The sequence below is a fragment of the Aythya ferina genome (genome assembly GCF_964211825.1).
Source record: "Aythya ferina genome assembly, chromosome: Z".
Lineage (NCBI taxonomy): Eukaryota > Metazoa > Chordata > Aves > Anseriformes > Anatidae > Aythya > Aythya ferina.
Window position 1 is genome coordinate 55,162,311 of NC_140299.1, and position 15,090 is coordinate 55,177,400.

The 15,090-nt window shown below is 44.2% G+C and overlaps 1 protein-coding gene across 5 annotated transcripts in view; it reads right to left on the reverse strand.

Annotated features, from left to right (window-relative positions):
• The window catches only part of RNF38 (ring finger protein 38), a 117,657-nt gene that overhangs the window by 41,669 nt on the left and 60,898 nt on the right, over positions 1-15,090 (reverse strand). For 4 of the 5 annotated variants that reach the window (XM_084504172.1, XM_084504173.1, XM_084504175.1 and 1 more), the window contains one exon: positions 1,062-1,132. The exons of the other annotated variant lie outside the window; for it this stretch is intronic. In XM_084504172.1, the coding sequence (XP_084360298.1) occupies positions 1,062-1,132 (71 nt within the window). The remainder of the gene's footprint in view (positions 1-1,061; positions 1,133-15,090) is intronic. 5 annotated transcript variants of the gene reach the window in all.

Here is a 15,090-nt window from a genome sequence, read left to right on the forward strand (position 1 = left end):
AACTTGCAGTAAAAACAAATCCAGCACTGGGATGAGTTGGAGTAACTATAAAATTGACCTGTTCCAGGATTTTAAAACACAAGGGGTTTTGCATTTATCAAGGCGCTAAGATGCAAATCTCATTTCTAAGAATGATCCTTAAAATTTGACTAATATATGCCACGTCAAGCCAAAAAGTAAGCTAACTATGAAGTGTCATAGTTGCAAACAATGTAGTACATGTTATATGTTGAATGAATGTTTATCAATTTGCTTAATTACTCTAAAATCTTAATTACTCCAAAATCTCTTAGGGATGGTTGAAGTTGGAATCTCTTAATTACTTCAGGACAGTTGAAGTCTAAGGTAGACCCATCAACATTACCGGTAACTTGAAGGAAAGTCTCACAAGCAGTTCAGTGTGAAAACTTTTCCCTTCCGTATGCCAGACTTATGCTACTGATCCAAGTAATGCTGAACACTGGTAGCACAACCAGTGTGCTACCAACTGTGAGCCAATCTGAGGATGCGATTTCTTGTCAAAAATGACTAGGAAAACACGCGTTACTGGACAGGTTGGTGTTTTAAGACTGCACCACTGAGTGACAGTTTCCTACCTGTAAAATCTGAAGTTCCCATTAGCAGAACAGGAAACTACAGCCGTTGCAAAACAAAACAAAACAAAATACACAAGAAAACTCCCCAAAAATGTACCAACAAAAAACAAACAAATAAACTTCAACACTTAGCTAGGCTACAACTCCTCAAAGACATCCTACCTTACCTAAACATTAGCAGCAACTGTATTAACTGAGAGCATTAATATGGCAAACCACCAGTGTTTACCAAGGGAATGCAAGCAAAAAGAAAAATATTGTACAACATAAATTTCTCCTTCATTTACTAAGAGATTGTCCCGAATAAAGTATATTTCTTAACATGCCAGAGAGTTCAAAACTAATTTTTAAAATTGACTGCTACGCCTGCATAACAAACAGTCTTTACATAGTAAAAGCAATACATAAATATATATATATATATATATATGCATCTTTTGAAGGAAAAATTTATGTATGCCTCACCTTATCACTGTCATCGCTGCAAATGTGATCTTGATGGATTGACTGGCATTGAAAGGAAGTACCAATGCTACCTACAAAAGAAGGTGGGGAAAAATTGTTAAAGTGATAACCCAACTCCTGTGAATGCTAAAAGTAAAGACACATGTACCAGCCAGAATTTTTTTTCCACACACAGAAGAGAGATTTATTTGCTGAAGACTTATGTCTGACAAGTCATACATTTAAATCTGATGCTGGAATAAGCATCAGAGATGCATTTTGCACAACGTGCCAGCAGTATCTCCACGCAGACTTTTTCCAAATATTTAAACGGAACAAAATTAGAACTAACTACTTCATCCGTCCAAGGCAAACATATGCAGCAAAGTGCATATGCACAGGCACAAACAGAGAGAAGCTACACGCTCCACGTTAAGGTAGTGCAGTCCTGCCCCGTATCTTTTACTCCAGAAAATTTTCAGCACCCTGGTTAGCCACAAAACAAGTCTCTCTCCAATGGTATATTAGGAATAAGAGTGAGCGGAAAAATCCGAGGTCAAAGCAGAAAAGCTTTGCTGTGTTGTTATCAGTCTTGTCTATAGTGGAGTTTCTGCCTTCTTAATTTTTTTCAACAGGTTTCTTTATGTTACATGTGGTACAGCACACCTCTACAAAGGCTCACCCAGTTGTGGGACTTTTGTCTAAGGAGAGAACCAAACTGAAGTTTGATCATATCCACACAGATTCCCAAACTTTTTAGATTTACAAAATACACTCACAGAGCCCTTACACCATAAAGATTTATTTCACGAGTTTTTTCCTTGCTTAGAAACTACAGGAGTCGGGTAACAGCTATTGTTGGTTTTATGCTGCCATAGGCAGAAAAAAAAAATACTCTTTTTATTCAGCCACAGGCAGAAATCATCACCAGTTAACGTAAGCCCCTTAAATCTTGCTGTAATTGGGCGAGGGAATGTTTGTCCCCCATTATTGCCATCACTGCCTCAGATAAGACTCAATGTGTTTACCATTAAAATTGCATTTTTTTCCTGACTTCTATAACAGAAAGCAAAGAATGGGTGAGAGGGAAAACGAGTTTCCTTCCCCTCCACTGAGTTGCAGGCACTCTGTAGCCAGAGCAGATGTTCCTGAAGGAGCCACTGCTGAACCCTGCAGCACAGGCACAGCCCGTGACGGCACACTGAGCCCGATCCAGCACTTTGCCTCTGGATGTTACTCATCATGGTCCTCAGCCAATTCACAACATTTTAGGCTTGAATCACACGCTTGCAGACTAGCCAGCTTTACCACAGCTACTGGGAAACAATTCATGTCACAGCTGCATGTAGATGCTGTCCTGAAGTTTCCAAGCTTCATACAATATCTAACAGCCTCCAGTTTTTCTGTCCAAAGGCTTGAAGTTGCACGTGCTAGCTGAACAACATTCAGTCAGAAGAACTTTAACATAAGTTTACTCATCCACTTAAACATTACTTTTCCCAAGAAAAAAGTCTCCATCCAAGCATTAAATTTAATCCACGAGAAAACTCCAACATGCCCTGACTTTCTTGAACATAATAAAGCACTTGACTTCCTTTTTCCTGCCAGGTACTGCTAAAAACTTCATCCCATCAAGTGATACATGTACGGTTTCCTCCTGTTCCAAATCTGAGTTTCTTTTAGAGCTGACAACTTTCAGAAGCTCTTAATGTGTAAGAATGCACAACAGTATTTTACAAATGCTCACCGTTAGCACATTTTAATAAACAAACAAAGCAAATATCTTAAAAAAGGTGGTAGCAGAGGATCCTGTAGGGTACGACATCTACAGCTCTGTTTGGCTCTCACACGCAGAAGGTGTTGTGCTTGGTTTTGTTTTTATAGCAAAGCACAGGAATCCACACTCGTGTGCTGGGTAGGATTAGAGCTTCCTCACACTCTGACCGATCAGAAATAGAAGCTTTGGTTCCTTGATAAATACTTTGCTGTCTGGTAGTTTTGCAGAAGCTTGTTACCTCTGAAGTCAGCTAAAAAGCCACGTGCCTTTAAAGGCTGCAACTTTGAAAGAAAAGAGCACTTTTAAACGTGTTGCTTGGTTATTCCCCTCCCTCCCCCTCAAGACTCACACATTCAACTTCTTACAAGTTACCAGAACTGTATGTTATTGACGGGATGGGATGGGACTCTCCCCTGCCCCCAAGTTCCCCTGGCATTTCCAGGATGGAATAGCTCTTCAATATGGAATAGCTTCTTCTTCTTTCACTGGAACAGGCTGCCCAGGGAAGTGGTGGAGTCACCATCCCTGGAAGTCTTCAAAAGACGTTTAGATGTAGAGCTTAGGGATATGGTTTAGTGGAGGGCTGTTAGCGTTAGGTCAGAGGTTGGACTCGATGACCTTGAGGTCTCTTCCAACCTAGTAAATTCTGTGATTCTGTGATTCTGTGATTCAAGAAAGCAGATGTCAGTTAAATTCTTAGTAATCCCATGGTCCCATTCTCAGGAAATAAATTAAAAAAAAAAAAAAAAAAAAAAAGGAACCAGAACACACTGCCAGAATCTATATATCCTTCTGGAAAAAAATCCCAAACAAGTAAACAAACAAACTAAAACCTAAATTTTCCACAGAAGTTACTAATTAGTTACAGTTTACATAAATAATGCACCAATATAATAAAAGATCATTAAATATAGATAAAAAGGCCACATATTTATTTGGTTTGAGATAACAAGAACAGCTTCAGATGTCATACAGTTTTCTTTTTGGCATCTGTTCCTAGTACCCAAACTAAAAAACTTGACTCAGCTGTCACAGCTTACTGCAGACTGCTAGGCGTTTGGGCTCACAAGCAGACTTTGAACTGAATCTAGTGTTGCACTTTTCACAGCTATTTTGCTCTAGCAGGTTAGGATGAAAAAGACAAGAAACCTATTATGGATTTTTTTTTGTAGGCAAATGTGCTTTCAAATGCTGAAAACTTGTGTTACCACAAACACAGCAGATAATGCAGAGAGATAAATAACAGCATTCTGGTGCCTATCTACACAATCAGTTTTAGATGCTGCTCTCACGTGGCTACAACATGCACAAAAAGTTTAAACACACACAGAAAAGTGTATTGCCTGAAATTCAGGTGAAGAATTTGCATGTCTACACCCATCTTGTCAAGCCTGGATTATATTAGATGCATCTTAATTTTATAGGCTGCACGAACACAGTTACTCCTTACTGTTCTGAACGCAGGAGACACACATGCTTGCTTCCTGAAGCCAGTCCCATGTTAACTTACAAGGGTTAAAAGAGGACTTCATGTAAATACATGCACGTACTAAATAATAAACACAAAAGTGTTATAACTCCAGCAGACCAGCTCTGGAGTGGCCACGCAGCAGAAAATCCTCGTTAGCAGCGTGGCTTCCACATGTATGAATGTGCTGGGAATCCTCAGGCTGAAAAGCCTGACCCTCTTTTGGAGCTGGGGAATGCGGCTGCTGGTGGAAGCGGTCACAGGACTAATACCAGAGGAATGAATGTGGAGGGTGGGTGGAGTGAAGGAGATGTCTGGGAAGCACATGGCTGGCCCCAAACTTGGAAAAAAAAAATTAGAATAAGTAATAAAGTCATCTGTAGAAGAAAGAGGAGGAGCGCCGACGCCTCCAGGCAGCGATGAGGAGGAGCTGTGGAGCCAACCCCCTCACACAGCCTGACCAGCTCTCGGTCAGGTCTGCACCTCTAAGACATGCTGTGGGGCATGCTAGCGGTGGCGAGACACATCGCCGTGCTCCCACAGCTGCAATTCAGTGGTCATTAGACTGCAAACCTACAATTAGCAGCTACCTAGAAGGGCATAATCATATGCATTGGAATATAATTGCGAACTTCTTTGATGGCCTACCAGTGATGATTTTACTGCTGTACCAGTTTCCCCGTAACTAATTAATAAATTCCTTAATTGCTTTGCACCAGTTATGACTCAAGTCTCCAGTCAAAAGGGTGAACTCACATCCTGACAGTAATGCAGACAGGGAACTACAGGCACCAACACCAACAGGTTTCATGAGATTTGGGGTTTCCCTTAAACATCTCTCTTCTGCACTGTTGTAAACAACTCTGAACCTTCCTGTTTTAAATTTACAAACAATGTACTTGAAAAGTGTAAAAGAAATTGAATTGCGTTGATTTTGTGGGAGAAACACATCAGAGAATAAAAGAGTTTACACACACTCACACAAACTCGCACATTTATTTAAGTTCCCCTTTCAAAGGAAAATCCTGGCTTTCTTGTGCCCAACTTCATCTTGCAAATTTTTTTGAGCTGATTGTATCAAGAATTGCAGTAACAACAATTCAACGCAAAGGTATTAAAAAAAATGGGTTTAGAAATCTCTAATAAAGTATGTTAGATGAAGAACAGATTGTGGAAATCAAAAGTAAACAACATATATGTGTACATGTACACATATGGACATAGGTGTGTATATGTATGCATTTATCTGTGTATGTGTATACATACAAGTGTTTATATAGCCATATATGCAAAATATAGTTTATAATTCTATCTATAATTCTATTCTATTATTTCTATAAAACTTTCCAGTATTTATAAGCATTCATTATTTAGCATCATTCACTCATGCTGTCAGGATATTCAAAGCATGCTGGGCTTAAAGGATAGTGGGATATAAAAATCAGTTCCTTTTATTGTTCAGACATGAAAATACAACACTTCTAGAACTTTGGTATAAAGGCTTGGCACGTAAACTGAAGATGGGCACACAGAAATGGAAAGGGCTTACTGAGCTTTAGCCATGTAGTGATAATTCATCTCCAGTTTGTGAACACAGAACAAGTTTACAGTAAGTTCCCTGTATTCAGTTTGTGCAGGCAGGGCGAGCAGGGGGGGCAGAGCGATCCCCCTGCCCACAAGAACAAATCCTCTAATTTGCAGGGAGGGGTAGAGAGAGGACACAGAAAGCCCCCCCTGATAAACACGTGGATCAGAGGCTGGTGCCAATACAGAAATTTTGGTTTTTTTTTTGACCATGGGGCACTTTACTTGGCACCCGGCCTGATGGCCGCAGACGGGTCCCTGTCTCTAAGGGGAAAACGGATCCTAGGCCAGGAGCTGGCGGGGCTCATTGAGAGGGCTTTAAACTAGGTAAGAAGGGGGACGGGGCTGAAACAAGGATTGTTAGAGGTGTGCCAGGGGTAACAATGGCAAGGCTGGGAGAGAAGGCAATGGCCCAACTGAAGTGCATCTACACCAATGCACGCAGCATGGGTAACAAACAGGAGGAGCTGGAAGCCATCGTGTGGCAGGCAGGCTATGACTTGGTTGCCATCACGGGGACGTGGTGGGACCACTCTCATGACTGGAGTGCTGCAATGCCTGGCTATAGGCGCTTCAGAAGGGACAGGCAGTATGGAAGGGGTGGTGGTATGGCTTTCTGTATCAGAGGGAGTTTTGATGTCGTGGAACTTGAGGCTGGGAATGATAAGGTTGAGTCCGTATGGGTTAGGATTGGCAGGAAGGCCAACAAGGGAAGCATCCTGGTGGGGGTCTGTTATAGACGGCCGAACCAGGATGAGGAGACGGATGAGGAGTTCTGCAGGCAGCTGACAGAAGTTGTGAAATCATCAGCGCTTGTCCTTGTCGAGGACTTCAACTTCCCTGACATATCCTGGAAGCACAGCACAGCCCAGAGAAAGCAGTCTAGGAGGTTTCTGGAGAGCGTGGAAGATGCTTCCTGACGCAGCTGGTTAGTGAGCCTACCAGGGGTGGCGCCCTGCTAGACCTTCTCTTCACAAGCAGAGAAGGACTGGTGGAGGATGTGATTGTCGGGAGCTGTCTTGGGCAGAGTCACCACGAAATGGTGGAGTTCTCTGTTCTTGGCGAGGCCAGGAAGGGGACCAGTAAAACCGCTGTATTGGACTTCCAGAGGGCTAACTTTGAGCTGCTCAGGACACTGGTTGGCAGAGTCCCTTGGGAGGCGGTTCTGAAGGGCAGAGGGGTCCAGGAAGGCTGGGCGCTCTTCAAGAGGGAAATCTTAATGGCGCAGGAGCGGTCTGTCCCCACGTGCCCAAAGATGAGCCAGCATGGAAGAAGACCGGCCTGGCTTAACAGAGAGTTGTGGCTTGAGCTTAAGAGAAAAAAGAGGGTTTATAATCTTTAGAAAAAAGGGCGGGCCACTGAGGAGGACTATAAGGATGTTGCGAGGCTCTGCAGGGACAAAATTAGAAAGGCCAAAGCTCATCTGGAGCTCAATCTGGCTACTGCTGTTAAAGACAACAAATGTTTTTATAAATACATCAGCACAAAAAGGAGGACTAAGGAGAATCTCCAGCCTTTACTGGATGCGGGGGGAAACTTAGTTACAAGAAATGAGGAAAAGGTGGATGTGCTTAATGCCTTCTTTGCCTCAGTCTTTAGTGGCAATACCGGCTGTTCTCTGGATACCCAGTACCCTGAGCTGGTGGAAGGGAATGGGGAGCAGGATGTGGCCCTCACTATCCACGAAGAAATGGTTGGCGACCTGCTACGGCACTTGGATGTGCACAAGTCGATGGGGCCGGATGGGATCCACCCAAGGGTACTGAGAGAACTGGCAGAGGAGCTGGCCAAGCCACTGTCCATCATTTATCAGCAGTCCTGGCTATTGGGGGAGGTCCCAGTTGACTGGCGGCTAGCAAACGTGACACCCATCTACAAGAAGGGCCGGAGGGCAGACCCGGGGAACTACAGGCCTGTCAGTTTGACCTCAGTGCCAGGGAGCAGATTATCTCGAGAGTCATCACGCAGCACTTGCAGGGCAAGCAGGCGATCAGGCCCAGTCAGCATGGGTTTATGAAAGGCAGGTCCTGCTTGACAAACCTGATCTCCTTCTATGACAAAGTGACACGCTGGGTGGATGAGGGAAAGGCTGTGGATGTGGTCTACCTTGACTTCAGTGAGGCTTTTGACACAGTTCCCCACAGCATTCTCCTCAAGAAACTGGCTGCTCATGGCTTGGACTGGCGCACGCTTCGTTGGGTTAGAATCTGGCTGGATAGCCGGGCCCAAAGAGTCGTGGTGAATGGAGTCAAATCCAGTTGAAGGCCAGTCACTAGTGGAGTCCCCCAGGGCTCAGTACTGGGGCCGGTCCTCTTTAATATCTTTATTGATGATCTGGATGAGGGGATCGAGTGCACCCTCAGTAAGTTTGCAGATGACACCAAGCTATGCGCATGTGTCGATCTGCTCGAGGGTAGGAAAGCTCTGCAGGAGGATCTGGATAGGCTGCACCAATGGGCTGAGGTCAACTGCATGAAGTTCAACAAGGCCAAGTGCCAGGTCCTGCACCTGGGGCACAACAACCCCAAGCAGAGCTACAGGCTAGGAGATGAGTGGTTGGAGAGCTGCCAGGCAGAGAAGGACCTGGGAGTATTGGTGGATAGTCGGCTGAATATGAGCCAGCAGTGTGCTCAGGTGGCCAAGAAGGCCAACAGCATCCTGGCCTGTATAAGAAGCAGTGTGGCCAGCAGGGCTAGGGAGGTGATCGTCCCCCTGTACTCAGCTCTGGTGAGGCCGCACCTCGAGTACTGTGTTCAGTTTTGGGCCCCTCGCTACAAGAAGGACATCGAGGTGCTTGAGCGGGTGCAGAGAAGGGCGACAAAGCTGGTGAGGGGCCTGGAGAACAAGTCCTACGAGGAGCGGCTGAGGGAGCTGGGCTTGTTCAGCCTGGAGAAGAGGAGGCTCAGGGGCGACCTTATTGCTCTCTACAGGTACCTTAAAGGAGGCTGTAGAGAGGTGGGGGTTCGTCTGTTCTCCCACGTGCCTGGTGACAGGATGAGGGGAAATGGCTTAAAGTTGCACCAGGGGAGGTTTAGGTTGGATATTAGGAAGAACTTCTTTTCTGAAAGGGTTGTGAGGCATTGGAACGGGCTGCCCAGGGCAGTGGTGGAGTCACCATCCCTGGAGGTCTTTAAAAGACGTTTAGATGTAGAGCTTAGTGATATGGTTTAGTGGGGACTGTTAGTGTTAGGTCAGAGGTTGGACTCGATGATCTTGGAGGTCTCTTCCAATCTTCTGATTCTGTGATTTACTTTTCTCATCATTGGGACCAATATTCTGTGCCCTTTTTTGCAGTAGTACACCTCAATGCTAAGCATAACTGTACTGATCCTTGCCTTAATGCCACCCAAAATTAATTAAGATTATAATGCCATTTTAGAAGATAAATTCTAATATTAAAGAATATATTCTATAATACAAATATTTATATATAATATATATATAAAAAGAAAAAGCATCTAAATAAAGATAAATTCTAACTAAATCCTAAATAATGCCATTTTACAAGCGAAGATAAAGACTAGAACTGAAATAGGACTGCAGGTATTTACAGCAGAACTAAATTATGCAGTGTGCCTGTGCATTGAACTGTGGAAAACTACAACAAACTTCCTTTTTCTCACATACGTGCTTTGAGAATGGGTGTTGCTGCAGAGGAAAGGGCACCTGCATAAGTTTCTGCATCACTGTACTTAAAACTGCTGCACAGCAGACAGCAAACTCTGGACAGCAGCAGCAGCAGCACATTCCTCTGGGTCCCTAACATCGTTAGCAGTGACAGTGCTGAGACGTTCCCACAGCCAGGCTGTCACTGCCATTGATTTCTACCCCCCTCCTCCCTTAGCAAGACTGCCTTTCAGAGTCTGTTACTTCATGCTCTTGAAGGGAAACCTGACATTTAGCACTGACAATTCTGCCTGCTGAAAAAAAGTTTAAAATTCAGAAGAAGGAAAACTAAATCTCCTTTTTCCTGCTTGCTCTCTCTGCAAGTTTCTTTGCCGTGTTGTTTACAGATGTGTATTTGCTAGCAAATGGATCCATCACAACATACTATGTTACTGAAATTAAATAGATGTTAATGCCTGATGGAAGGTGGTAGTAGTGGTGGAGTTCGTTCTTTCTCTCTCTGTCTCTCTCTTGCTTTCTTTCTTTCTCTTCCTTCCTTCCTTTCTTCCTTACTTACTTTTTCTTTTAATCAGAGACTTCCAAGGGCAGTGGAAAATGTTTATAACAAAGCAACATCTTGTGTCAGGAATCCACCTGCACGTACTGTTTGCCACTATGTTCTGTATTTATCTATGCACAGTCAACTACATTCTATATACGCACACATACAGCCTTGTATGTATGTACATATAGATGTATACACATGTGCATACACATGCATATATATATAAATATTTTACATACGCATATACACGTATTTTGTGTTGTTTATTACTGATTTCTACAATCTATCATTCAGTTTTAACACTGCAACCAGTTGCTAGGAGGGTAATTATCAACTCCAGTAAGGATCAGACAGCCAGAACAGATAAAAAAAAACCTGAGGAGTCTGTTTTCAAGTAAGTGTCCATAATTACACAAGAATCCCGAACTACAGAAAATGTGATTTGTGGGCAAAACTGTCTCCAAAGCTTCATTATTTATTTCTTACAGAACAGCAGAGATTGAAGTTATTTAACTAGGTAAGCATAAGTAATTAGCAACAGGAATAAGCAGTGTTTATAAAAGAAGGCTCAGCAATGCTGGTAAAGAGGTAGGATTCTAGATTAAAATTTTACATATCTATTTTACCTAGAATTATAGCTGATACACCCAGCTTTTGCTTTAATAATAAAATACAAGCTTTAAGTGCCTTGTTTACTCTATTTCCACAAATCATTCCAGAATTTGCAAGTTGACAGAGATTATCAATATCCCTGAGATCAAAACTTATCTTTTATTCAGAATTCATATAATCATAGAAACACAGAATGGTTTGGGTTGGAAGGGAGGGACCTTAAAAATCAGCTGGTCCCATCAGCTGGTCCTGGGCAGGGACACCTCCCACTAGACCAGGTTGCTCAAAGCCCCATCCAGCCTGGCCCTGAACACCTCCAGGGATGGGGAAGCCACAGCTTCTCTGGGCAACACTGTAAGGTTAAAAATACAAACAAACAAACAAACAAACAAACCCACACAACAAACATATTTAGAATTAGAACAGTTCAGTTGGAAGGGGCTTCCAAAAAGTCATCTTGTCCAGCTAACCAAAAGTTAGAACATGCTATTGAGGGCACTACCCTAATGCCTCTTGAACACTGACAGGCATGGGGGAGCAACCACCTCAGCAGGAAGCCTGCTCCAGCGTTTGACCACCCTCACAGTACAGAATTTCTTCCTACTGCCCAATGTGAACCTCCCTGGCACAGCTTTGTGCCATTCCTGCACATTCTGCCATTGGTGACCAGGGGAGCAGAGACCTCTGTGCTTCCCCTCCTCAGGGAGTCACAGAGCCATGGGGCCACCTCTTGGCCTCTTGTCCCGACTGAACAGCCCAGGTGTCCTCAGCCTCTCCCAGAAGGACATCTTCCAGCCCTTTTATGCAGCTTCACGTCTATTTCTTTGTTGTGCTTCATGCTGCTGCTGACTGCGCAATGCTCCAGTCCAACCAGATGCCTCTGAAGGCCCCTCCAGTGAGTCTACAGCACCTCCCTGTTTAGTGTCATTAGTGAACTTGTGGAGGATGCATTCAACTTCTGCATTCACTTACCACTGTTGTTCTAGAAACACATACCAGAAAGACACTTGGGAAGTAAAAAGGCAGTGTGATAGAACAGCCTGGACTCCTCCACATACACAGGTTAAGGCAGCAACACACGCCTCCATTCACTCCTCAAGCATGGTCTAGTAAAACCACAAATAACCACACCTGACATCTGCAGCACCATTAAACCTACTCGTTATCCATTACGCCTTCTGTTTTTGCTGGAAACCATAATGCAGCAAGACCAAGAACGCACATTCTGAGAACCCACAGCTACCTGAAAGACACCAAGGAAGTTTAGGAAATGCACCGAGGAGAGAAAGAAGCAGTCGACTGAACCCTGGAGAGGAAAAATCAACAGTATTCACCCAGAGGGCCTTTTCTGATGGTAATACTGATCAGCTGAATGCAAGACACATTAAGGCAAACATGAAAATTCATTTAGTTCTTTTCACAGGGCAGGAAAAAAAATCACTTAGCCTCAAACTGATAATTCTGGACAAAACAGTAATTGCACTCTGCAAGCTTATCACTCCGTAGTTCAAGATACAATCAAGACTTTTGTTGTCAAAGTACACAGCGATTGTCAGTTAGGTTTCTTGTCAAAACTTTTATCAATGCAGATGCAAAGACTGATGAAGATATGTTAGAGTAATGAGTTCCTAGTGAGTTAGCTGGCTGGCTGACCTCTTCAGACAGAGCTGACAGTTTCCAAAAAAAAGAAAAAAAAAGAAAAGAAAAGAAAAAGAAAGCTGCTTTTTGGAAGGCCATCATTTTGAAAAACAGGTTATTTTCCTCCAAACATTAGTTTCATAAAATTAACTTCTGACTCATCACTTTGGAAAGAAGTAACTTTGCCATAGGATTCACTGACATTGGCTTACACAGGCCATAAGAGATCCAGAAGACTTCCTGTGTATTTCTGTAGGAAGTGAGAACAAAGAAGAAATCATTATTAAGTTTAAGTTTCAGGGTGTGAAGTTAAAAAAAGACCAGTTTTAAACTGCAAAACATGCTAAGCTCATTCCCATTTGATTTAGACCTGTGCAAAACACATGTATTTTCACTGGAAACACTCCACATGCTTTACTGAAATCTGGAATCAATTCAAGCTCAAAGGCAAACTAAAAAATCATGAAAATGGTCTTAAAGATAAGGCTTGGCAGCTTTCTGTCCATTACTCTGGATGCAGAATTAAAGTATAATATGACCTCTTGAATTAGCCTAAGATAAAACTGTGGAGCAAGTTCAATTCTGCCAAATCATGACAAATACTTATAAGCATGTTTTGGGCATCTGTGCCTTTGGATAACAAAGGATGATTCCACAGCTGGTGCATTTATGACATCTGTAGCTTAAGTCTAGACTCAACATCACCAAAAACTTGTTCTCTAACAGAGTAAATTCACATACATGGACGTTGCATCACACAAGGAGAGGCAGGTAGCACATGCTGTTCATTTACAGATGCAGTTTTCAAGAACAGTGATCACACACACATTGACAGTCAGAAGCTGGCTTCACTCCAGCTGTAATTGATACCAGCAGCAGCAACACAGCTGCCGCAGAACAGCTTTCGGCTAGCAAATACAAACCTTTACAGCATCTGGGCAGCCCGCTACATTTCAGGTCACCAGAGCCACAATTCCACCAATGCCCACATTACTAAGAAAAAAAGCTGGCTTGGGATAAATCTATGTGCTTCACTCATACTCAGCTGCTCCATAAGCTGAACCGCATACCACGGAGTGCAGTTAGCCACAGACACAGAAATGCCTTCTTTCTCTTTCTTTTGAACAAGGTTTTCCATGGTCTTCACGTCATATTTGTTTCATTTCTGGTCAACGGCTTATTAAGCATACTGAAGTGCAAGAGCATGATATAAAGCATGACCCCATAACTGTCAGGACTTTACAGACGTCCTGCCTGCTTTGCACTAGTGAGCTGGCTGAGCTCAACCACAGCCTCCCCAGAGGCAGCCTTGCAGAAGGGCTTCCTGCTTCCTTCAGAGACCATGCTGGTAATGTGGTCCCCCAGATGGGGCCAGCAGATGCAGCAGAGCCCGGGAGCTGGGACAGGATTACCACCAGCTAGAGGCTCAGCTTTGCAGCTGCGCATCTATAATGTTCAGTTACACAACCAGCAACTCCTGTAGGAGTTGTGGTTCTTTTTTTTTTTTTTTTTAACATGTTTTTAGTTTTAAACAGACAGGTTTAGTAATTGGGTTATCATGCTTTTAAAGTATCTTCTTTCTGAGAAACAGATAGCTTCTCCTTACACTGAGGCAACCCTGAAGAAAGGTGAACTGCATTTCATGCCTCTGTAAGGAAGGTCAGATGAGCCCAAATCCCAAAGGTAACATCAGCAGCTCCCTACTCTGCATCACCACTTTTCAACCGTGGTTCAACTGGGATACAACACCAGAGCTGCTGCAGGGGCTCTCCATGGGCCGCAGCCTCCTCCAGGCCACATCCACCTGCTCCACCGGGGGCTCCTCCACCCATGGGGGGGCTGCAGCGTGGAGATCTGCTCCATGTGGGACCCATGGGCTGCAGGGGGACAGCCTGCTCCACCAGGGGCCTCTCCCTGCACAGCCCGCAGGGGAACTGCTGCCCTGTGCCTGCAGCACCTCCTGCCCTCCTGCGGCACTCACCTGGGGGCTGCAGGGCTGCTTCTCTCACACTTTCACAATCCTCTCTCCCAGCTGCTGTAGCACAGCAGTTTTCCCCCTTCCTTCAGTCTGCTCTCCCAGAAGCCCACCCAGCATGACTCCCTGGCTCAGCTCTGGCCAGCAGCAGACCTCTTTGGAGCCGTCTGGACCTGGCTCTGCTCTGACATGGGGCAGCTGCTGGGCTCTGCTCACAGAGGCCACCCCTGAAGCCCCCCGGCCACATAAGCCCAATGCACAGACTGAAAGTGGGGGAAAACGCCAATAAGACTCCTGTGCAGGTGACAGAGCAAGGCATGCAAGCTACTGTCCCCACCACCTTGCCAAACACATTTCCTTGTTGCAGTGTTCAGCAGATGCAACTGTGAGGCCTAATGCCTACCTTTTCCCTATGAAACCTCCTAGGTTGTACTCCCCCACACACAACCCAAAACAGTCTCTCTCCTGCGTTAATAACAGGGCAGTTTGTGACAGTCAGCAGGTTTGCTCAAACTCACAGCTTCTAATACCTCGGTGACAAAACTGTGGCCTCAAGTTACATTGAGAGGCCTCCAAGAAACAACAGCCATCCGTGACACACCACAGCAGCCACCCCTTCTGCATCACTGATACTGAGAGGATGCAGAGTAATGCCCTTCAAGCGATGCACACACAACTTCTGCTTGTATATGTATGTGTGTACGTGTATCTAGATGTAATACATGCACCTCAAAGACATTTAAAGACAAACTTGCGTTTTCCCTCTTCAAACATAGCTAAATTTTTTCAAGTCCCTTTTTCAAATCAAAGTGAGACATGCTGTGT